The sequence below is a fragment of the Tinamus guttatus genome, unplaced genomic scaffold (genome assembly GCF_059628265.1).
Source record: "Tinamus guttatus ecotype Peru unplaced genomic scaffold, ASM5962826v1 Tinamus_guttatus_pri_ptg000087l, whole genome shotgun sequence".
Lineage (NCBI taxonomy): Eukaryota > Metazoa > Chordata > Aves > Tinamiformes > Tinamidae > Tinamus > Tinamus guttatus.
In genome coordinates this window covers 1,936,981-1,960,157 of record NW_028288621.1, presented here as the reverse complement: position 1 = coordinate 1,960,157, position 23,177 = coordinate 1,936,981, and the positions used below count along the sequence as shown (strand labels likewise).

The window sequence follows — 23,177 nt, the reverse complement described above, 5'->3', positions numbered from 1 at the left end:
CTGCATTTGAATGTTATCCTGGCTTGAACAGATAGTTTTTTTTCTTGCTCATCTTCACCTTCTCAGCATCTGCTGTAAGGCCCTGCTTCTCCAAGTTGTTCCTTGTGAGCAAAGTCCAGGGAAGCAGTTGGCAGGAACAATGGATGGAGTGTGGGCAGCACACGAGGTCACTGCAAAGAAGAGTGGGCACCCAAGAGCACACCCACAGCTCCATGCGTGACACTACACCCTCCAGCTTCTGCCTACTGAATTGACTTTATTTTTTCTCTTTCTCCTGCTAGCATATTTGGCATGGAGCTCAAAAAGGAGAGGCCCAAGAATTCCCCCTTGCTCGGTAGGTGGAGAACACCTGGGTCTCCTGAACGCCCATCTCCTGCCCTTGAGACCAGCTAGTCCCACGGAGGGAAATGGGGAGGCAGGGAGGGAGGGCAGGTGCCATGATGGCAAGAGGGAAGGGTGCCAATGGTTCTTTGCTTTTGAGCTTGCTGCAACTGCCTGCTCTCTTGCTTGCCTTTGCAGGCCGGGAGAAGGAGATTGCCCTCTTTCAAAGCTATGTGCAAGGCTACGTGGCTAGGAAGGAAAGCCACATCCTGGCACTTGAGGGCATGAAAGGCTCTGGAAAGAGCCATTTACTCGCCGAGCTTGCCAATTTAGGCCGGGCTGCTGGGCACAGGTGAGTGCAGTTGAGCAGTGTGGGTGCATTGCCTCCCCTGCCCTCCTACTGATACTCACAGGATCTTCAAGGTCCCCTGCCAGTGTGCCTGGCCCTTGGGCTGTAGCAGCCCTCGTAAGGCAACGTCTCCATGCACCTGGGAGCAGAGCAGCCGCGTGCTCCCCTCCTAGCTCTTGAGGGAGCTAGAAGGGTCTTCTGCAGCCCCTGCTGTTGAGCTTTGGGCCAGGCACAAAGCAAAGTAGAGCCTGAGCCCATGGCATTTCCTGCAGCTGCAGACTGAAGGGAATAAGCCCAAGTGGCCTGCCTGACAAATGCTGCTGGCATTGAGGGGCTGGCCTGGGGCTGTTATGTCCAGAGTACCCTTGCTCTCAGCCCCAGATTGTGCCTCTCCCTAAGAGCGGTGCTTTGGAGGTCTGGGGCTCTTTGGGGCCCTCTCTGAAGCTTGGTGCCTTTTGCTTTTGCATGGCAGGGTAGTGGCTGTGGAGCTGACGGAGCTCAGCCTGAAGCAGGACTACTCTGTTGTGCGAGTGATGATAGCCATGGCAATGGGTCTGCAGGCCTGCAAATCCTGCAGCGCCAGGCAACTCGTGCTGCAGGAGAAACTCCAAGGAGTCCTGGAAGAGAGCAGCTACTGCCTCCTCAATGCCCGTTTCCTGGTGAAGGTGAGAGCGAGAGCCCTCTCTGGCCGGGGCCAAGGTCTGCTTGTGAGACGTCCTGTGGCAGTGGTCATTTGGCTGCTCTCCTGGGCAGTGGCCTTAGCTTCTGGTGGAAAGAGCTGGGGATAGCACAGACTTGTGTGTGGTCCCAGCGTGCAGCTCCCTGTTTGGAGTGAGTTCAAGCACCAGGCTGCTGCCGACAGTTCAGCGGCCTGGCAAGGCCATTGCAGAGAGGCTTTGAGAAGGGGCTGATGAGCTGGTGCTGAGCTCGCCACTGCCTGAGCACTCTGCCCCCTCCCAGAATACCCACTGTGAGGAAACAAGCTCTTCTCCTCTTGCCACCCTCTGCCTTCCTCCCTCACCTCCAACACACTGGCTAGAAGCCCTCTGCCAGAGAGCCTCAGCAGGAGCTCTTCTCTAGGCTCAAGCTGGCGTCCCCACTGTCTCCTCCCCATTGTGTGGAGGAAAGCTAAGATGCTGAGGGCAGCGGAGTTTTGCTTGGTTGGGCTTGTGTGCTGGGTTGTCTTGCTGAAATGCCCTGAAAGGCTGTTTCTCTGTGCCTGTGCTTTTTGGGCAGTTTCCTGTCTCAGAGAAGATTTCACGGATGAGTGGAGCTCAAAGGGCACTGGAAGAGGAGCTGGCTTTTAAGAAAGTGCTGCAGAAGGTGAGCAATTCTCTCCCTCACAGACCAGAGAAGGAAAGCAAGCCAACAGGTTGAGGGTTCTGCAGCAGAGTGCTGGGAGGTGGCAGGAGGATGATGTACTGGAGTCATTGCTCATCAGAGGCTAAACGTTCCGTGCCAACCCCCGGGTAACTTTCCTCCTGTCAAGACAGAGGACTCGTAGTCAGGAGGAGGAATGGAGTCTTTCTGCACCCCTTTGTCCGAGAGACCTTCAAGTCTCAGAGAAAGAAAGAGTTGGGGAGATACTGAACTGCTAAGTAGCTAGGGAGAGGAAAGAGGCTGCAGAGCGTTCTCTGTCTGAAGAGGGGCTGGCCAAAGTCCCTCCCAGTGAAGATGCATGAGAATTGCTCAGAATCCAGCTTGAATAACCTGTTTGTTTCAGACTTTTGAAGACAACATCCTCTTTCTCATTGACAACGCGCACCACATCGACTCTTCCTCCTGGGCTGTTATGTCACACGTGCTCAGAGACGTCCCAAGTTTTATGGTCATGGGCTTTGCTCCTGATCCCTGCAGAGGACAGAGGCTCTGCAAAGCTGCAGCAGACATCATGAAGTTGCAGCAAACAACCTGTATTCATCTGGAGGAGCTGAACCCTGCAGCAGTCGTGCAGAAAGCCTGCCAGTACCTCGGAGTGGTCAGTGTGCCCCATGACCTAGAGACGTAAGTGGCAGGCAGGGCCGCTGAGCTCTGTTTTTTCTGTGGCTTTCAGCAAGCGCTGTGTCTTCAGGACAGCTCATGTGCCAAAGACAGGGGAAGTCGCGGCTGGTGAAGAGGCTGCTCTGAGGAGGGTCCTGCCTTCCTTTGCCTGTGTCACTCCCAGCTGCATCTGCTCCTTTCCAGGTTCCTGATGCAGAGAAGCAGTGGGATGCCCTACTACTGTGAGGAACTGCTGCGCTACCTCCACGAGCACAACATGCTCTTGCTCCGTCCCCTACGGAAGGATGATGGAACGGAGGCCAAGTGGGAGACCCTCTTCAGTAAGCACCTTTGTGTCTGACTTGCCTAGTTGGTGTGGTCCATCTTCCACCGCCCCTTCTTGTCGTGTTCCCCTGTGAGTTTGGCACGGCCAGATGGGGCAGGAGTCCAGAGCCTGGTCTCCATCAGGTGTGGGTTCCTGTGTGCCTTGCTGCTGCAATAGGCCAAGCACATGCTGGGGACTGGGGTGGCTTTGCGAGGGTCAACAGCAATGCCAATGTGGCAGAAAATGTCAAATGGCGAGAAGAGGTGCTCCCTGGCACTAAGCTAAGCCCTGCTGTGGTCAGGAACAAGCATGAGCTGAGGTGGTTCATACCTGGAGCAGTGCTGCGAGTCCCGTGGCTGCAGTTTCCCTTGTCTGCAGCCCTGCAGCCAAACATGGCAGGATTCATCCTGCTGCTGCCAGGCCTCGGCGGCTCTAAGCCCTGCTGGGGGTGAATGCGAAAGAGAGGAGGATGGAGGGAGGGAAGATCCGTAATCCTTGCAAGCTCAAGCTGCGGGACAAAGGGTCTCCCTCGTGATAACCGCTTTATCCTGCTCTCTTGCTCCGCTCAGCTTCTGTGATGGAGGCTCCTCGTGTCGGCCTATCCAGAAGGTCCAGCATGCGCCAGGACTGCAGGGTGTGCACCATCAAAGCTGATGTGAACCTGCAGCACACCGTGCTTCCACCCACCCTGAAAGGTGAGGGGCTGAGCCCTGCTGTACCTGCAGCATTCGCTCGGGGGTTTCTCCTTTCCCCGGTCCCTGCTCCCTGTGATTGCAGGGGAGCTGCGCCGTGTTCAAGATGTGTGCCTTGCATTGCCCTTGCCCGGTGGGTTTGGTCCCAAGGAAGCAAGGCTAAATGCCAGTGCTTCCTGCATTGAAGAGAATGCAGCCTCGCTGGGCTCAGCCTTGGGAGAGGGCAGGAGACAGATGTGTGTCCTGTTTTTGTCAGGGATTGCGCTGACTGAGCTGGACAGCATGAATTTCTCAGAACGGATGGTTCTGAAGTGTGCAGCTGTCATTGGGCCGATGTTCACCACGGAGCTGCTGTTCCACATCCTTCCCAAGTGGACCAGGGCCAAGATGAATCAGATCCTGGCCATGTTGGTGAAAAGCAACATCTTGAGGTGGCAGAATGCCAAAACGGTGGCAGAAGACAGCAGTGTTTCCCTCAAGTGGTCTGCCACAACTCAGGAGGAACAGAAAGGTAAGTGGTGATAAGAGGAGCCAGGAGCACCATGGGCTTCTGCTGCTCCTGGCACTGCTCCTGCTGGGGCTCCGCAGGGCACGGCACACTGCCCCTCTGGCCGTGTGTAATGGCCAGGGCAGCCTCACTGTTGGGGTTGGGTTGGGATGGGGAGCATAGCAGGGAGGGACTGCTCTTCAGAGATTGCAAAGCAGGAGCTGTCTGAGGCTTCCTTGTGCTGATGGTTGCAGTGCAGCTGACTGCTGTCTGTTGGGACGCAGAGCAGAGCAGCAGCCTGTTGCATGGGCCATGCTAGTCTCAGCGAGGCAAGGGGACCCTTTTGCTCGAGTGCGGCGGGCACTGAGTGCAGGAGCGCTGCTTTCCTGCCAAGGATCCCCGCCGAGGGCTCCCCGTCCTTCATGCGCTGGCTGTGACGGCCCTGAGCCGTGGCCCCAGCTCTGGCTGTTGCAGCACCCCGTTGCCTTTCAGAGGAGCAGCAGAGCGAGGAGCTGCAGGCCGACGTCCTGGCCTTCCGCGCGCCGCTGCTGCGGGAGGCCGCCTACGAGCTGTGGCCCAAGGCGCAGAGGGCGGCCATGCACCGCAAGTGCGCAGCCTTCCTGGAGGAGCAGGCGCACAAGTGCCAGTGCTGCGGCGGAGGGGACTTTGTGGCCTTCCACCGCTTGGCCGTCAGCAGCACCCAGGAGGGAGAGAGCTGGGACAACGATGCTGGCAAAGGCTGTCCTGCCAGCTGGACAAACGTGGAGACCGTGGGGGATGAGCTCCCTGCCACTACGGGTATGCTGCCTGCCGTGCTCTGCAGCCTGGGCCTTCCCACGGTGCTTGCACTATTCCTGGGGGTGCTCCTCTGTCTCCAGCCGTGTCTGCAGAAGCAGTTCCCCGAAAACCCACGGGTGCTTTCAGTGCAGTGCAGTTGCTTTCCCAAGACTAGCTGAGTCCTCCCCTGAGCACAGCTGCACAGCTCAAGGCATGCTGTGCACAGAGCAGAGAGCATCTGTCCCCTTGGGCACCCTCGTGCCTTTCCCTCGAATCACCAGAGAGCAGCCCCTCTCCCGGCAGTGACAAGAGCCTTGGGGTGCATGCTGCAGCCCAGCAGGTCAAGGTGCATTTCCTGGTGGGCGTGCTACCCTTGCCCAAAACATAACACACCTGCAGAGAAGGGAGATCTTGGGGAAAAGTGGCCAGGAAAAGAGGTGCCGTCCATGCCGTGGCTCTCCTTTCTTGCTGACAGATTATGCAAGATGCAACTTGTGCCCCTTGAGAACTGAGGGAATATTTAACTCACGCTTTGTTTGCAGATCCTGCAGGATCCCAGCAGAATAAAATGAGCTTCTGGGATGAGACCTTACGGTGAGGAGAGCAGCATTTGATTATTAGTGGAAGTCAGTGGCCTCAGGGTCTCCAGCGGGGCATTGGAGTTCCCAGCTTTGCCTACTGGCTGTGACCCCAGCCGAGGAAAGGGCCAGCCTGCTGGGTGGGAGCTGGGATGTGATGGCTTGAGGAAGCCGGGGGGATCACAGTGAGGACCGTCCCATTGTGGTGCAGCAGCCCTGGCATCCTAGGGTTTTCTGGCTGTAAGAGAGCCCTGCTGCAAGCTGGGCATTGCAGTGCTAGAATGCGAGTGTCAGGTGCGCTAGGACGTGCTCTTCCTCGAGGCAGGCAGAGCAGGGCAGGTGATGCTAGCGTGTCTCCTCTTTCTCTGTGATCTTGTCTCCAAACAGAACCACAGAACAGTTTATGGCCAGGACAGAGCCGACGGTGCCCAACAAGACCAAAGAGATGCCCAGTGCCACCTGCTCCTGTGAATGCAAGGCCACTGTGGACTTGGTGCTCGTGCCCTTGGCTCACCACCACCTGGAAATGGGCAATGATGCCAGGGCAATTTATTACCTGCTGGAGAGTGCTGCTGCCTACTTGCACGTCTCCAACAACTACCTGGTGAGCCGGCCTGCTTGCCAGAGCCCCCTGCACATGGAGTCCTCCCAGTTGCCTTGCCCTGGGCAAGCCCATTTCCCCCTTGAGAAAGGACAGGCCTCTGTGGCACCTGGGCATGAATGACTGTGCTCAGACCCAGGCTCTTCCTCCTGCTTGCCTCTCCTGTGGCAAGAGGAGCACGACCTTGGCACGAGGTGCACCTGCAAGGAGTGCTGTGCTGTGTGTGAGGGTGGGCATTGCTGGGGCAGAGGTGACCCGTCCTCAGAGAGATGCGGGAGGCAAGCAGGTGGCAGTGGTGGGGCTTCATGCAGGATCTGCACCGACGCTCACCTGCTCTCCGTGTGCTTGTCCAAAGGCCTTCACCAGCCTGAAGAAAGCCGAGGCCCTGAGGAGCTCCTTGAGTAAGGAAGGCAAGGGGCTGGCCAGCTTTGAAGAAGCCGCCTTCCTCAGCCTGAAAGGGGAGGTAAAGTGACAGGGAGGACCTGAGGGCTCTGCTGGCGGGAGGACTTGCACAGCCTCCTGGGGGCCCTGGGGCGGTTGTGGTGACATTCCTGGCATTTGGAGGCACAGGCGGCTGCTCTGCACAGTGTCTTCTGTGAGCCCTTCGCCCTCCAGCCAAAGGCAGTCAAGGCCCTTGGCCCTGAATCAGCCACAGCCTTGAAAGTTGGTGTGTCCTCAGTGGGAGCCCCTTGGGACTGTCCTTACAGCCCTTCTCCCATGCAGGTCTGCTACAATGTGGGGTGCATGGACTTGGCAGAGAAGACCATCAGAAAGGCACTGAGCCTGCTGAAGAGGAAATTCCCAGTCACCTCGGCGGGTGTCTTCTTCAAGTCTCTGCTGGAGAAGTCGCCCCATGGCTCTTATAGGAAGAGCAGAGACTCCTCCACCCCTCAAGAAGCAGGGTAAGACCCTGACGGGAAAGGGAAGGCAAGAACGAGCCATTTCCGTGCTGGCCTGAGGCCCTTGACCCACAACTGCCTCAGCTTCACTGCAGAGCGTAGCTCTTAGCATGGGGAAAGGTGCAGAAGGCCCTGGAGGCTGATGGATGGTGGGGTGGCCTGTGCTGGGTGTTCGGGATGGTGTGGGTGAGAGCAGGGAGCTGTTAGCCGGGGTAGAGGCTGCAAAGGCAGTAGCCAGTAACCAGGCTGCCATGCAGCAGCCCTTTTGCTCCCTGCGCCGTGGTGCCAGCACGTCCTTGTGAGCAGTCATCTTTCCCCGGTGCTGCTTATTGCCCCCCCTCCCACAAGCCCTGCCTGCCTGAGCAGCCTCCTGTGCTCCCCGGCTGCCCCTGGCCCCCTCACTCAGCCCCCTGTAGCTCGTAGCTGGGCCCAGCAGCTTCTCTTGTGCGGCAGGAGGGAGAGGCTCCCCTGGCTGTTCCGGCAGAGCCGCTGCCTTGCCCTCCTGCGGCAGCTCTTCAGCCAGCGGAACACGTCCAGCGGGCAGAGGCTCTCGCGCCTGGCAGCGCGCATGAAGCTCCGCGCGGACGTGGAGTCTGCGCACGCGAGTCACGTGAGTGCTGTCTCTCTGCAGCAGTAGCAGACGTGTTTCTGACAGAGCTCCTTTGCCCTGCTGGCAAGAAGAGGCCAAATGCCACGGGGATGGCCACATGGTTGAGGTTTTTTTTTTGCAAGCCTCTAGGAGGCATGGGTGTTGTTGGTTTGGGTTGCTCCTCCCATGGGACTGGTTTCCTGATTGTGACCAGTTTCTGTACTGTGGGATTTCCTTGTGACCATTTATATAAACCTAGTGTTTAGAAGCACCCTGTGGCCCTTGTCGTGACATGGCCATAATCAGAAGAGCATAAGAAGAGTTGGTCATCTGAGACCAACTCTTGGGTGAGAGGCTTGTGAGTAAAAGAGAAGAGGGAAAGCGCCCATTGGGTTCATGGCCTGTGTCCCCTAGGCCAGAGAATCCCCTTGGGGAGATTTAGTGTTTTGCACACTCACCTCTTTGGACCATTTCAGATCCTGCGGTCCTACATGGAGCACACGCAGCACTGCCAGGAGCTGGGCAGCCTGGATGAGTGGCTGCAGTATGGGTGGGCGGCCGTGCGGCTCAGCGCTGACGTGGAGCCTTTTGAAGGAGGGGTGCTCAGTGCTGCGGAAAGGGCCCAGGCCCTGTCCCATCTGAACCTCAGCCTGGGAAATCTGCCCCTCTCTGTCACCGTCGGTAGGTAGTGCCCGCACTCCCTGTGAGAAGAGCTCTCTGCAGAGAGAGCCTGTGCGAGTCTGCTTCTGTCTCGCCAGGCTATCGCGCCATGAGCCTGAGCATGGAGCTGGAGAAGCCCGACCTGGACTCCAAGGTCCTCAACCCGCTCTTCACCGCGCTCTTTCTGCAGATGAGGTAATCCTGCTGCTGCACACCCTGCCCTTGCGCGCTGTCAGGGTGTCACTGCAAAGGCCAATGGAGTTGGCAGAAAGAGCAAAGGAGGGAAAGGGCGGGAAGATGGGAGGGGAATGGGAAGCATTTGGAGGTGCTGGCTTGGATGCCACACCAAGGAGGTGCTCCATGGAGGCTCGTTGTGTTCCTCCGCAGGTACCCAGAGTGTGCAGAAGTGCTCTCCAGGCTAGAGAAGCAGGTGGCTGGAGAGCACAGGATCGCTGGGCAGGCCTGCTTCTTCTCCTGCTGCCTCGACCTCCTGCTTTATGCTGGTAGGTGCTCAGTGAGGAGGTCTGCAGAGAGGCAGGAGGCTTGCAGAAATGGCTTTTCTCCTGATACAACACTGGGCTCCAAGCAATCCTTTGGCTCCTTCAGCAGTGTGCTTGCCCATTTGGCTCTGTGGGTGTCTCTCTTTCCTTCCCTCTCCCGCTTCCTCTCTCTTTTTCTGCATTGTCTACAGATGATCCCAGAGTAAGCTCAAAATGCTTGCAATTCCCATCTTTGCTTGGTGTGTTTCGGGAGGTTCTCCCTTCTGAAAATTCTTCTCAGGCTCCCTCTGCTCTGGCTCCTGGGGAAGCGGGCACAGTTGTGCTCGTGTGTGCCTGACCAGGAGGTCCCTTGGAGCCCATGCGCTGCAGTCACTCTCATTTGCTGATCAATGGCAGCAGCTCTCGGTTGGTGCTAGCAAGCTGCTCCTTAAAAGGACACTGATGTGAAGATTGAATAGCCCTGAGGAGCTGGGGGAGAGCTCCAGGCCTTGCATCGCTCCTCTTAGTTTTTGCTTGCCCTCTGAGTGCTTCCCAATCCTAAAATGGGCCAGCTGTGCTTGAGCTTTCTCCTACTATGAGGGCCTGAGGAAAAGCAAGGCAGCGGAGGGCAGTGCTGCTTCTCTGAGATATGTTTGTATTACACAGGCTGGGAGTACAAGTCATTTGAGGAGTGCTGGAGATTCATAGAGAAGAATAAAGACAACTGCACCCTCAAGTCTCAGAATAGCATCCTGCTGCGGCTGTATTCGTCCCTGGCTCTTTGGTACGTTACACACTTGCTCTGAGTGGAGTGGCAAGAGGCCCCCAGCAGTGAGTGATTCTCATGGGGGAGGTGGGAGCTGTGGGTTTTTCATGTCACTCGTCCTGTGTCCAACAAGGCGGCTGTCCCTGGAGATGAAAAGGACTAGTGGGGAGAGGCTTTGCACTGGGAGCAAGATGGCCGGGAGAGAGCCCAGAAGAGAGCCCAATTCCTGCTCGTCTCTACACAATGTGTGCCTGTTTCTCTGTAGGTTTGCGAGGCTTGGGCAGTGGGACAGCTTCCAGCAGCCCTTTGAAAAGGCCAAATGGCTGCTGAAGAGAGCCGACAGCTCCTTTTTGGCTACCCAAGCCCGCACGCGGATGCTGGAGTGCTACACCCTGGTGCTGAAGAATGATCTGGAGCACAGCTCGTCGAGGGCCCGTGAGAGCAGCCGAGGGGCTCTAAGGGTGAGGGACCAGGAGGAAGGGCATGTGCTGTGAGGGGGTGCAGGGAAAGCTGCCGTGGCCTAACAAGGCCGGGTGGAAGCAGCTGTGATGGGATGGAGCCAGGGCACAGGCAGAACAGAGTGGCTTAAGAGAAGACCATGGCAAAAGCCTCCTGCTGTAATGCCTGCTCTAAAGGAGGGCTTGTGGCTCCGCAGAGCTTTGTGCACTTTGCCTGCCTTGCCAGCTGTGCACTCCTGGTTGCTTTGTGGCTGCTTTTCTCCTTGGGGAACAGGTGCTGCAGTGGAGCTCCATGCCTTATCCTGACGTTCCTCTCCCTTGTTCTCTCGGTAGCTTGCAGAAGAGGTTCTCTGTCGCTGCTCTGCATGCCCCGTCTTCTACCCCAGAGTCCAACACCTGAGAGCCTACCTTTTCCATGTGCTGGGGAACAAAGCAGAGAGCCTTGCATGCCTCAACCAGGCCCTCCAAGCCTCTAAGGTGCATGGCAACCTTCTGGAGAAGACATGGCTGGAGATGAGCACCGTAAGTTGATGTTCCTTGTCTCTGAGTTGCTTCCTGGGCAGAGGAGCAGCATGCCCTAGGAGAAGGTGGCACCAAGAGCACTGCAGCAGGTGGATGTAGGGCCGGCACCCAAGAGAGCCTCAAGAGCAGGCTCTGACAGCCCTTGGGGAGCCCCTCAGCAGGAGGGCAGTGGCAGCTGCGCTGTGTCTCACGCAGGCAGGGCTGGAAGGGCACCTGAGGAAGCAGCAGGCACTGCAGCTGCTCCTCTGCGGCATCTCTGCTGCGCTGAGGAGAGGTGAAGCTGAATCTTTGCCTCTCCCTTAAGGCAGCTGTGGGAGCCCAGCAGTCGTCACTTGCTTTCCCTCTCCTTGCCCTCCCTCATGGGCTTTTGCAGTATGGCAAGAGGGTTGGGGGAAGGAACAAGCTCCCACGAGAGGCTGTGCTTCCTTTTCCAGACAGCAGTTACAGCTCCGGGGCTCTCCTGTTCTTCTCAGCTATCACTTTTTTTTTTTATTTTTCCTTAGGAGTTGTGGTTCAGTGAACGGGGCCCTGTGGAAGATCTGTGGCTGAAGACAGCACCCCATTTTCCACATCTGTTTGAAGCAGAGCCAGAAGAGTGCAGCTGCAGGTACCTGCTGAAGCTGCCCACACTGCAGCATGAGGATGCGTTCTGAGGAATTAAATAATTAAACCATGCCGTTCTCTCTGTGGTCTGTGGATCCAGGCAGAACACTGAAAGAGGACGCTGAAGGCGTGCAAGGAGTGTCTGGGGCCTGGGTGGTTTATGGAGAAAGCTAGACTGTGGGGAAGCTGTCACTGAATCTTGGAGTCTTTAAGAGATCCAAGAACGGCTGTAAAGCAGTTCAAAGTATTGTCTCCCCCGTCACTGCCTCTGTCCATTGGGAAAAAGGCACCACAAAGCAGGTGGGCTCTGAGGGCTGCCTGTCTGTGTGGTGTGGATGCTCACACATCAAAGACATCCATACATCATTGCACAGAAGGCCCCCATGGAAGGCTCCAAATAGCCTGCAGCCGTGCGGTTTTGTACTCTAAGCGCGAGGCTACTGTCTGGGACAGTTGACTTCAAGGTGGCACCCTGGAGAGCTGGCTTTTTCAGACTTTCTTTTGGGCAAGAAATCTGTAATAAACTGCTCCCAGGTAGAGGAAGGCTGCTCCAAGAAGAAACAGGGAAGCCTTCCAAGTGTGGGCGCAATCCTATGTGTTGTACTCCATGTAAACTAGCTGTGAAGTGGAGAAGCCGCTAGCTTTCTATGCTAAAGAAGGATGCTAAAGAAGGATGGCCAAGAAGCAGGAAAAAGGGCACAGTCCTGCAGCGTATGATGTGCATGGACTCCGGTATAATGAACCAAAGATGTTTTATCAAGCATCAGATACAACTTATATACCATACTAAACCAAATATAATTCCTTATTTGCAAAAAGCATGCGAAGTGCAGTTACTAAATAAGCCAATAGTATAAAGAATCCATCAAAATTATCTAATAAGCTTCTTAATCACATGCCATGTGTGCGGTTGCAGTTTTCCTCTTTTTTTTGCTTTGTTCCTTATCTGTTGATAAGATGTTCTGTACTGTCGTCCCTGAGGTGAATTAACAAGACACCTGGACTGCCACCCTTGAGGTTGGTTATCTGCTAACAAGGCATCCTGTACTGCTGTTCTTGAGGTGGGCCTCCACACATGGGGAGATCTCTGGCCCCGGGGAGATCTCCTTCCCCATCTGCCCTCGGCTTTCGCATCATTACCTCAAGGCTGGGAATTGCGCTCCCTTGGAAAGCCAACCTTTCAGCACAGTGCTCAGCAGAGCTGCAGCAGCTGCAGGTCCCTGCTGCTTGGGGCATGTATGTGCCTGCCCTCCCCTCTGCAGCCCCACCAAGCCAGGCCATGGGCAGGAGGGCAGGACCAGCTGGGCTCAGCCACAGGCCACGGTGCCTGCAAGGTGCCCGGCAGCTGAAGAGAAGGAGACCAGTTTTACATCAGGGCTCCCAGGCCACCAACCCACAAGGGCTCTGCTGAGGACATGCACACCTCCCAGCTGGCCAGAGTTGCCCTTTGGGCTCATTGGGCTACCAGGGAACATGTCTCCACCATGGAACACAAACCTTTCTGGAGGAATCACATGGGAAGGGCCATACTGGAACAGGGACGAAGGAGCAAAAAGATGAAGAATGCTTGTGGAGGCCGAAGCAGCACGCCAAGTGGAGCTCAGTCTCGGAGGCAGGCACCCACCAACACCATCATGGGACTGCGTGAGGAGACCCCATGGCCACCCGGCAAGCCCAAGCCCACGCATTACTCTCTGCCGCCGTGCTCATCAGTGTGGGGTGAGTCCAGCACACAAACACCCTTCCTCACTGCATCCCCCTGTCCCCTGCCGCTGCCCTCTTCCCTCCCCACCTCGATGCTGGAACATCCCAGAGGGGCAGTTATCGCCATGGGAACACGGATGCTTCCCAGGGCTCCGTCCCGCTCTGCCCCGGGGCTGCCCAGGCAGCAGCAAGGCCACATGTGGAGCAGGGCCACACAGCACCAGGGGCCACCAGCGGTGCCCAGGAGATGCAGGGAGCTGCGGGGCTACAGGGCAGCTGCACGATGGCTCACAAGGTAGGACCCAAATCCACCGTGGGTCTCATGGCCCTCAGACCACTGACATTTCCCTTTTCTCTCCTCCACTTTACCTCGTTCCCTTCCTGCAAAAGGGGCTGTCCATGTCAGGGAGGGAGGGAGGCTGATGCAGCCGAGCATGATCTCGGCCATGCCACACTGCTTGAGAGTGTTTTTGTTGTTGTTACTATGGATGTTGTTTAGTTGATGATTTTTTTGATGTTTCTAAAATATCTATTAGTTACATATTTATTAAAGATATAATCTTGCAGTGTTGTGTGTTGATTCCAAGTGAGCTCTAGCACAAAAGCCTTTGCCACTGCAGGTATGTCCACAAAGACCCATTGTCACCATTTGGAACAATGGTAGAAATGTGTTAGCAGAACACCTGGTGGTTGAAAGTGCTCTTACAAGGAAAACTATGGCCTGGATGAATTAACTGAAAACTCATCAAAACTGAAAAAGGAAGCTGAATAGAGCAGCCTGAGCAAAACAAAACCATACATGGAAATAAGCAGCAAAAAGTTCATGAAAAGGACATCCGGAACCGTAATAAAGAGAATGCTTCCTAAATCTACCCTGGTGTTAATAGTTTTATTCCTGATTAGGGTGACAAGCTGTTTCTTGTGCCTAACAGATAGATGACTGCAATAAACAGTTCTTTTTCTCTAATTTCAAACAACTTACATGACTGCTGTCAGGGGGACCATTCTCTTAGGTACCAACCAACAGCACCATCTTCTAAGGCACCAGGATTCAAAGGGAAGGCTAAGCACCGGATGGGGAGGTGGACTGCTCCAGGCTCTTGTCATTGCAGTTGCAGTTGGCAAAACTTGTGCTTGTCTTCATATAACTGAACACTTCTGAGAACCAGATCTTTTCTCTTAATACTTCTGGACTGCAGGAGACCAGAATGGTCCTTTTGTTCAAATTCCCCCACAGCTCCAGTTCTAAGGAGCTCTCCTCCCATCATCCATTTCAGGGGAGCTTCCTGGCAAGTGCCTCGTCCCCCAGCTGAGCAGTTCTACATGCGGCATAAAGGGGATCACAGTGCCGGCAGAAGGAGTGGGCAAGAGCAATCCTCCTGCGAGGTGAGAGCCTGGGAGGAGGCAATGGAGCAAATCCTGTGTTCTGGTACTTGTGGGAGGCAGATGCGTCTCTCGGAGTGGTTGCTCCGTCCCACCACACGCTGGGCTTTCTTGCTGCACAACCAGCAGGTAGCAGTGTCAGGATCATCTCTCTCTCTTCTTCTTCATTCCAGGGGCGCATGCAAGCTCTTGCCAAGACCTCCACCCCTGAGAGCAGTCAGTTCACATGGAAGACTGAACCCAAAGAAGAGTGGGCAAGAAGAGGCTGGTGATGACAACATCAGCAAAGGTAATGTAAGACCTGGTAGGAACTTGTTCAGAGGTTTGCTCCCCTTGCTAGGAAATTCTAGTCAAGGCACTAAAGTCATGCATGGACTAGCACAGGCGTTCAGCTCTCTCTTATCCCCACTTTCAGGAAGCTCTCTTGGGTAGAGCCTGCTTCCCCAGCAGAGCCACTGTTCAGGGAGTCTGAGTGGGGTCACAGCACCAGCTGAAAGAGAAGGGAAGAGCAAGGCTCCCGTGAGGTGAGAACCTGGGAGAGGGCCCTTGACCTAATACTGTGCGCTGGTACTTGTGGCACGGGGATGTGTTTCCTGCACACATTGTCCTTCTGAATTAAGAAGGGTGGTTACCCCCTCCCACCATGCCCTGTGCTTTCTTGCTGCAGGATGAGCACGTACCTGGAAACAGTGAGTCTCTCCTCTTAGGCTGCTTTTTCTCTTCTGGCTTCCAGGTCCAAATACAAGCTCTTCCCAAGACCTCCAGCAGCAGTAGCAGCAGTGGCCCGTGCTCCTGTTATTCCCAGCACCCAAAGGAAGGTGGAAGTAGCGGCTGGTAAGGACAGTTCCAGCAAAGGGAATATAACACCTGACAAGATTTTTTAGTCCTCTTTGCAGAGTATTCAAGCCAGGACAGAAATGGTAGAGTATGGCTGATGTTCTCTCTCCTATGCCCTTTCAGGGAATCTTTCTGGGAAGACCCTCTTTTCCCATCAGAGCCATTCTTCCAGAGACGTAGTGGGCTCATGGTGACAGCAGAAGGGAGAGAGAAGAGCAAGTGTCCCAGGAGGTGAGAGCCTTGGAGAAGGCAAGAGGGCTGCTGCTGTGCTCTGATCCTTGTGGATGGGAGATGTGTGACTGGGGTGTAAAGCCCTTCTTGACTCGGAAATGCTGTTACGTGCTGCCACCATGCCCTCTGCTTTCTTGCTGCATGGCAAACATCTAGCAGCATCTAATGAAACTGTCATGAAGTTTCCCTGGGACACAAAGTCTCCCTACGCTCTGGAAGGCTATTGCCTTCCTGTCACCATGACCTGGCTTTTCCTGGTGCCAGGCAGGCAAGTGCAGAGCAGCAGGCGAGTGCTGCAGATCCTCTTTCCCAGAGACTGTCCTATCTGATGCATCGTTATATGCTTCCTCTTTCCAGGTGCGAGCTTGAGAGGTTACCAGAAAGAGCAGGCTGTAAATACACCGTCGCCTATGCTTCACCTGCCCAAGGTAGTAAGCTGCCAGATGAAGGAAGCACTGCCATTAAGGTCCCGAGGGGACAGGAGCTGAGGGCCTTGGCAGAGGGGGAAGCATTGTATGACTGTCTTCAGCTACCCAATGGGCCCTTTCTCCTGATCCATCCTTTCAGGGAGTCCAGCAAAGTGCGTCATTACCCTGAGGAGACTTCGTGCTCAAAAGTGGGCACAAGTTCATGTGCTGCCCACCATCCAGGAGGAAGCAAGGGAGGCAGCCAAAACACTAGTGTTTTTTCCCAGGTGAGAGTCTTGGAAAAATGGTTATGAGGAGCCCTGTGTTTCCGTACAGTGTTTCATGCTCAGGATAACAGTGGTGCGGAAGCACCTCCTGTTGCAGAAGCAGGTGTGCTGTCCGGGAGCGCAAGGAGAAGAAACTCATCCCACACGCTCATGTCCTCCTCTCCTCATATGTTTTCAGATTGCCACGCTGTCCCAGCAATTCCTGAGGGCAGACAAGCCCTGCAACCCAAGACCAGGCAGCAGCGCCTCGTTGTGAAGGACGTCCAACCACAGGACAGGTAGATCGGTTGAATGGATGGGTAGGATGTTTGTGTCAGCCTGGAGACAGCTCTGTGCACACACTTGACGGGCTGCTGAGGAGTGAGCACTTGCTTTGAGGCCACTGCAATAAGCAGTACCTTCTTCAGACTCTGATTTTCAAGATGCCACTTGTTCCAAATTTTCACGGGGTATTCTTCCTACAGATATTCTCAGGAACAACTTCAGAGCATTTTCTTTGGGCAATATTTCTCCCAGCAATATTAATCGTGAACCTTTATGTGATAGAAAATATACAGTTTCCTTGTAGATCAGTGATCATTTAGATCTCTATTCAATGCAGAACGGGGCCCTGCACTGTGCCTTGTGAGCAAAACACTGCTGACAGAAAGGCACAAAGAGAAGGCACAGAAGAACACAAGCTACCCCTCTGAAAAAAAAAAAAAAAAAAAAAAAGATAAAATCTGAGACTCATATTCTGTGATATTGCCTTTCTGTGGCCTGCAGGAAATGTGCGCCCACTGCCTGAAGGAGGAGAAAAAGATCTCCTGGGCTTCAGTGGCCAAAGATATAAAAAGGAAGGAAAGGGAAGAAAGAAGAAGATGGCAGGAGGGGCGCAGAGCAATGTTAAATAGAAGCAATCTTCAAACAAACAGTATGTTCTCCTCTGTCCTTTTCCACTGAAGTGTTTCCTGCTTGCTCAAGAGACGGGTTAGAGAGCTTTCCAGCTGAAGGGCCTTGGTGTTGCTCACTGGAATGCCCAGTCTGTGGCAACAAAAAATTGGGAGGTCACTGGGGAACCTGGGAGGACTGTTAGAGAACCTGGGCTAAGGGAGGAACTCCTGGCCTTAGGGGCCGTTAACATGAAGTGGGGCTAAAGAGAACATTCTCCCTTGGAATTATTTATTTATCAGTCTAAACCTTTCTAAATTATCGAGTAAAGTCAAAAGAGTAAAGTGAAAGGAGTAGTAAAGACAGAGGAGCATCTCCATCAAAGCAACCTGTTTCCATTGCATTGGAATAGGATGCAGATGTCCCTCAACTAGAAAAAAACTCTTGGTTTCTGTATCTGTTGGTGTGTACAGTGTGTGTGGGGTGCCTAGACACTCTGAGAAGAAAGGTAGGTGAGATGTCTGAGAGAGAAGAAACAAAAGAGAAGCCAAAGAAGCGGTGAGGGCAATGCCTGTGCCTGGCTACCACAGGAAGGCTGTATTTTGGCCACGAAAGCCCTTCCTTGACAAGCCTCAATCTACTTGCTTTTCTTAGTCCAAGCGGGTGTAAAAGCCCTTTGAGCCTTTCGTTTTCCTTCAGTGGGGTCAAGCACTCTCAGTGTTTCTTCTGCATTGTGCTTGCCTCTTTCACCAGCAGTCCCTCTGGATGTGGGGCAGCTTGGGTTTGCAAGAATTGGGAGGGACTTTTCTGTAGACTTCTGTAGTGTGTGTGGGGGGCACTTAGTTCCACTCTGCATGTGGAAAGACTTTCTCTTGCAAGAAACACTGCTATGGCAGTGATGCTGCGTGAAGAAAAATACTGGAGAGGCTGGTGCTGAAGTCCCATTGAGCTCTGTAAATGCAGGAAATAGCACCAGTCACTGGGGCTGAGGAGTGAGGAGGAAGAACAAACATGAGGGGAACGTGACAACTACGGAGCTGCTCTCATTCCTGTGGGATATTCTCCTTCCTTCCTCAGGGAGGTGGAGCACTGCTGAGGACATGGAACACTTCTAGGCTTTACTTTGTGTTGTGAGATAGGAAATTGTAAAGAAAGAGGGTAAGGGCAGTTGCTTGTCGTGTAGCACTCCTGAACTGAGAGCCTCTGCAGCTTCTCTTGGCAGTCTGAGGAAGTTCCGTGGGCAGATCCATATGGTCCATCAAGTATAGGAATATGTAGGAAGAAAGGTAGGTGTAGCCAGGGATGAAAACAGTGGCCTAATTACTTGATGGATAAAGGATTTTCTGAGGCCAACCAATATGGGAACATATAGGATGAGAGAGAAAGAGCTGTGAGGATATAAAGGTCACCTGGGAAGGTTGTTGAAATACCCTGGATCCTGGGTCTAGAGGGAGCCTCAGTGTCAGTCCTGCTCCTCTGGCTCCCCACAATCAAGTGCCTAATGCTCCTGGATTTCAGAGGCACCTGAGAGTCACCTACTTGATAGTGAGCATTTGGAGCCACTTTCTTGCCTAGCCAGAATGGATAGCATTTCATCGCCCTTTCCCATCTCCTGCTGGTCATGGACATGGTTAACAGTCGGGAGTCTGCCTGTCTGCAAAGCCTTTATCCAAAGCAGTGCAGAGCAAAGGAAAGCAGATAGAGAGCACGCTGTCCTTGTGCTGCCCATGGGAGTGAGAGATTTAGGCGTGGGAGGGCAGAACGGTGCCTCTCTTGGTGCCGTCTCCGTGCTGTGCTGGAGGCAGCTTTCCTGCTCTCAGCAGAGAAGTGGGTGGTGGCAGGGGGACGAGGAAGAGGCGACCCGACCTGCGCAAGCTTGGCTTCCTGCAAGAAAGCTGCGAGGCTGCAGAATGGAGAGGCCTCTCATTTAGGTCCTTTCACCATTTTAGAGCTCTCGTTTGGATGGTATTCCCAGTGCCTTGACTCATGGCAGCTCTACGAGCTTTTTTTTGGGACTGGAATTGACGGATCCTCTTCTGACATCAGCTTGAGGAATCCCACCTATATGCAAGCATCATTGCACAGTGTTCTTCTCATCTAACAAGGCTTTTATTTGAAAATTCTAACCTTTGTTTTTAAAACTAACGTAATTTTAATTAATTTAATCCTGGCACTTAGAAAACAATTTTGATATTACAATTCTACCCCTTTGACGAAGAGCACATTTTTGTCCTTGCCAGAGTTGGAGATGGAGTAGCGATGAATGAAGCTCCATTAAATCTAGCTGCTCCACTAGTAACTAGTATTTTGTGTAATGCTTTTCATGTCATTCTCTTCTCATTCATGCTCTCATATCATTCACTCTAATCCTCAGAGTCATTTGAGCCTAATTTAAAGAAAGGCTTAATTATTTGACTGGAATGCCATTCTTCTAGGTGTGGCAGAATGTCCCTGTACCCTCCTCCTCCTCCCCCAAGAGCTTGCTTAGGAGCAGTTTTTACATAGCCGATAGTCGACAGACAAAGGAACACACACGAGAGGGTAAGTTGATAACAACACCAGTCATTTTATTTGGAAAATGAAAGGGACTACCTAGAAAGGAAGGGGAAAAATAAAAAAAAATGAGAGTTTCTGGAGGTGGTTGAGGCGGTAGTGCTGGGAAGGGCAGGCTGGGTGCAGATGCTCAGGGGCTGGCACGCTGCAGAGAGCGGCAGCTCGCCGTAGCAGAGGGAAACCCTTGCTTCCCTCCTGGCAGCAGGAGCGATAGCGCTTCTTCGGCGGGAGCTGTTCAGGACACCTTTCCTCTGGAGACTGCTCCGTAGGTGTGGGAGGGGAGGAGGGGGAAGCGAGGCTCCTCTTGCGATTCCCTCTTGGATTCTGCTTGTGGCTGCTGCCTGATGCTGCTCCCAGCTCAGGCTGAGGGTGGTCGGTGTCTTTGCTGGCCACAGTCCATAGCACATTGTGTGGCTGAGCAGCAGTACTGGGTGTGCTGCAGCCTCAACACGACAGCAGTGCTCTGGTGGGAGTGGAGTGCTGTTTTTCACCTCTGCGGCCCTTTCTTTGTCACGACGCACCTCAATATACATCTTCCTGTTGTGGGGTAACAGCCTTGGTCTCTTCTTGGTGGAGGTTGAAAGCATCAAATCTGTAATGCAGTTTTGGACAAGCTCCTCCTTTTCCAAGGGATCTTTGAATTCTTCCTTGGAGATGTCTTGCAAATCCTCTTTGCAGGAAGGGATGTTTAGTGGCTTGTCGCCTGTTGGAAAGGGGTCGGTCTGGTGAGCCGATGTGCCATCTGTATGTTTGGGAGAGCCCGGTGATTCTGAAAGAGATGGGGGTGTCAGATCCCAGGGCTCTTCTAATTCTTCTTCAGAAATTTCCTCCAAATCCTCAATGCGGTTGAAGACAATGTTCATGGGGGCATTGCCTGTGGGATCGGGATGCATCTCGGGAGGCAATGTGCCATGTGTGTGCTTGGCAGAGCCCGGTGCTCCTGGCAAAGCTGTGGGCGCCAGATGCCAGGCCTCTTGTGGAGCTGGCACCTGGAGGCAGTGGTCAGCCCTTGTGGTGGAGCTGCAGCTGGGCTGCTGCCCCTCAAGGGCAGCACAGAGAGGTGCAGGCGCGGGTGCTGGCTGCAGCTCTTGCGTGGAGGTGCCGCTGGCTGCCTGGCTGGCTGTCAGCGGAGGAGCAGAGGAGCTCTCGCCCGGCTCCTGCTCCTGCTCTCCAGGGCAGGCACGCATGCTGGCGCCTGCTGCACCTCGGCCGCTGCGCTCCGTTTGCTCAGCCCTTGCTTTAGCCAGGCCGCTTGTCCCTTGGAAGGCTCTTGCTGGCTTGAGATGGGAGGAAAAAGGAGCAGTTGTCCTTTAAAGAAGGCAGGGCAAAGTAGCGATGCTCCAGCTTAGGGAGGAAACGGTGTCGAAGCACAAGCGCTGTCCAGGGAGACTGCAGGTTCCAGAGCAAACATTCCACCAGAGCCGCTGGCAACCAGCTGCCGGGGCCAAGCAGCCCTTTGAGCCTTGGATATCACAAACACAGAGCCATCGGTGTGGTGCCTTTGCGACGTGCCATCCCTGAGCAACGGCCTCTCCAGTAGGATGGAGGCTGCTCCCAGACATAGCAAGTGCTTTGCCACCAAAGGCACCTCTGTCAATTCTCTAACAACAGCTCTCTGCTGTGTTTTGTTTCAAAAGGCCAGTCCAGCTCCCCACTGCAGGACTGAAAGTTACGCCTGACCATGTCTAAGGGACTTGTCTAAGGGTAGCTTAACCTTTAGCTTCAGTGCTTCCATATTTCATTGACTTAAAACAATTCTGTATGAAACCTATCTAGCTTTCAGCTAGAGAGAAGCTGCCCTAGCTATAAAACGTGCTGGAAGGAAAACAGGGACTGCATCTGCCTTAAAGCCACCCTCATCCCTCAGTGTGTGCAGGGGAAGGAGAGGAGGATTGAAGCACAAGAAAGCACATGCCCTTTAGCTGTGCTCTCCCTAACACAGGACTCAAGAGGCAGGAAGATGCCATTGAACTACCCTTGGGCCTTTCTAGAAATGCTCCAGAAATGTTCCCACTGCTCTCATCACTCCATCGGTTACTCACCAGGGTTATGGCTGTGGTTACTGATCTGGCGGGATTAAAGTGAGGCAAGGTTTGCAGGGCCACCTATCTTCCCTTTGCTCTTTTTCTGCACTCATTCAACACAGAGGAGCAAAAGGGATTTTTTGTATCCGATAGCCAAGAAGGAACACAACAAGAGTGTAACTTAAAAACGCCAGTCATTTTATTTAGAAAACATAACGAACTTCCTAGAAAGGGAAGAGAAGAAAAAGAGAGTTTGCCGGAGGTCGCTGAGGCTGCGTGATGTATGGCAGGAACAGCATGGAACTGTCTATGAATACTGTGATAATGAAATCCAAGCAAAACAAGACACACACACACACCCCAAAGGAAAGCAAACGGAGCAGCACCGGCTCCCATCACCCCCAGCTAACACCAAACAAGAGTGTCGTGCATCTATGCACAGTGTCATCACTCTGATTAGAGAATGGCATTCAACATGGGGAAGTACAAGTAAGCTCGTCGTTCTAAGGCCCTTTGGCCCTATTGCCCTAGGGCTTTATCCTGAGCCTTTAGTCTTATCCCTTTAGCCTAAATTTCTAACTCTTTCTTCCTATCTCTTTAGCCCCAAGCTGTAGCCCTAGCCCTTTCATCCTAGCCCTTTCCCACTGCTTCTCCCATCCTAGCCCATGGGGAAATCACAGAGGAGCAGCAAGAGCTCAGCAACCCCTTCTACCTTCAGGGTTTGGGTATTTCTACAACCTTCTTACCTGGGGTGCCAATAACCCAGTGACCAATCCCAGAGAAGGGCACTCCCTAATCTTCTACAGGTGACCTCTATATCCCCACATCTCCTTACCTTCACCAGGTGATCCTTATTAACCTTTCCTCATAACTATTCCCATAATTATTGGCCTCAGAAAATCCTTTATCCACCAAGCAAGCAGATAATTGTTTTCATCCTTGGCCATAACAACCTTTAATCTATATATTCATATACCCGCCTTTTTGCCCTTCATTCCTGTCCTAGCCCTTTAGGCCTAAGCCCTAGCCCTTTAGCCCTAGTACTAGAGCTTTTTAGCACCAGCCTTTTTGCCCTGGACTTTTAGTCACAGACCTGGTGCCCTAAGCCCTTTAGCCCTGGGCCTTTGGCCCTAAGATCTTGTTAACCTTAGCCCTTTAGCCATTCCCTATAGCCCTTTACCACTAGGTCTTTCTCCCTAAGCACTATCCTTGCAGTCCTAAGGCCTTAATCCTAAGGCCTTTAGCCCTAAGCCCTTTTCCCTGTAACCATAAGCTCTTTAGTCCTAAGCCTCTTAGCTCTCACACTTTAGCCCCAAGGCCTTTAGCGCTAACTCCCTTAGCCCTTTAAGCCTAGCCCTTTAACCCTGAGTCCTAGCCCTTCAGCGCTGGCCCTAAGTCCCTTAGCCCTAAACCCATTTAGTCGCAAGTGCTAGCCCTCTAATCCCAGCCATTTAAAGCTAGCGTTGAATGGTACCCTTTTAAGTCTAACTCTATAGCTTTTTAGGCATTTAGTGCTAACTGTTTAGCGCTAAGCCCTAGCTTTTTATACCTGGAGCATTTAGCTTTTTCCCTTTAGTCTCAGTCCTCTAGTCCTAACCCTTTAATCTTTGCCCTTTAGCCCTATAGCTTGTTATCGCTAGCCCTCTAACCCTAAGCCCTAGCCATCCAGCTCTACCCCTTTAAGCACTTTCACTCTAGCCCTTTAGCTCTTGGCCCTTTAACTGTTGCCCGTTAATCCTCACCACTAGCGCTTTAGCCCAAACCTCTTCAGCCCTATCTCCTTAGCCCTAGTCCT

The 23,177-nt window shown here is 53.6% G+C and overlaps 1 protein-coding gene across 1 annotated transcript; it reads left to right on the top strand.

The window, feature by feature from the left end:
- The first annotated feature begins 596 nt into the window (after positions 1-596).
- LOC148595574 (adenylate cyclase type 10-like) lies at positions 597-11,136 on the top strand. Its single transcript, XM_088520400.1, has 20 exons — positions 597-673; positions 1,143-1,335; positions 1,907-1,993; positions 2,394-2,674; positions 2,855-2,991; positions 3,545-3,670; positions 3,924-4,178; positions 4,614-4,952; positions 5,474-5,525; positions 5,897-6,113; positions 6,466-6,573; positions 6,834-7,012; positions 7,463-7,619; positions 8,075-8,279; positions 8,357-8,453; positions 8,646-8,761; positions 9,404-9,521; positions 9,769-9,964; positions 10,295-10,483; positions 10,987-11,136. The coding sequence occupies exons 1-20, from the start codon at positions 606-608 to the stop codon at positions 11,134-11,136; spliced, it is 3,270 nt and encodes a 1,089-aa protein (XP_088376526.1). The 5' UTR covers positions 597-605.
- Positions 11,137-23,177: the final 12,041 nt, after the last annotated feature.

What these genes read in the sequence shown, in the direction of transcription:
- LOC148595574 (XM_088520400.1), top strand. Translation starts at nt 606, where the DNA reads ATGAAAGGCTCTGGAAAGAGCCATTTACTCGCCGAGCTTGCCAATTTA. An exon ending in GGCCGGGCTGCTGGGCACAG is followed by an intron (nt 674 to 1,142) that starts GTGAGTGCAGTT and finishes TTTGCATGGCAG; the next exon opens with GGTAGTGGCTGTGGAGCTGA. An exon ending in GCCCCTCTCTGTCACCGTCG is followed by an intron (nt 8,280 to 8,356) that starts GTAGGTAGTGCC and finishes CTGTCTCGCCAG; the next exon opens with GCTATCGCGCCATGAGCCTG.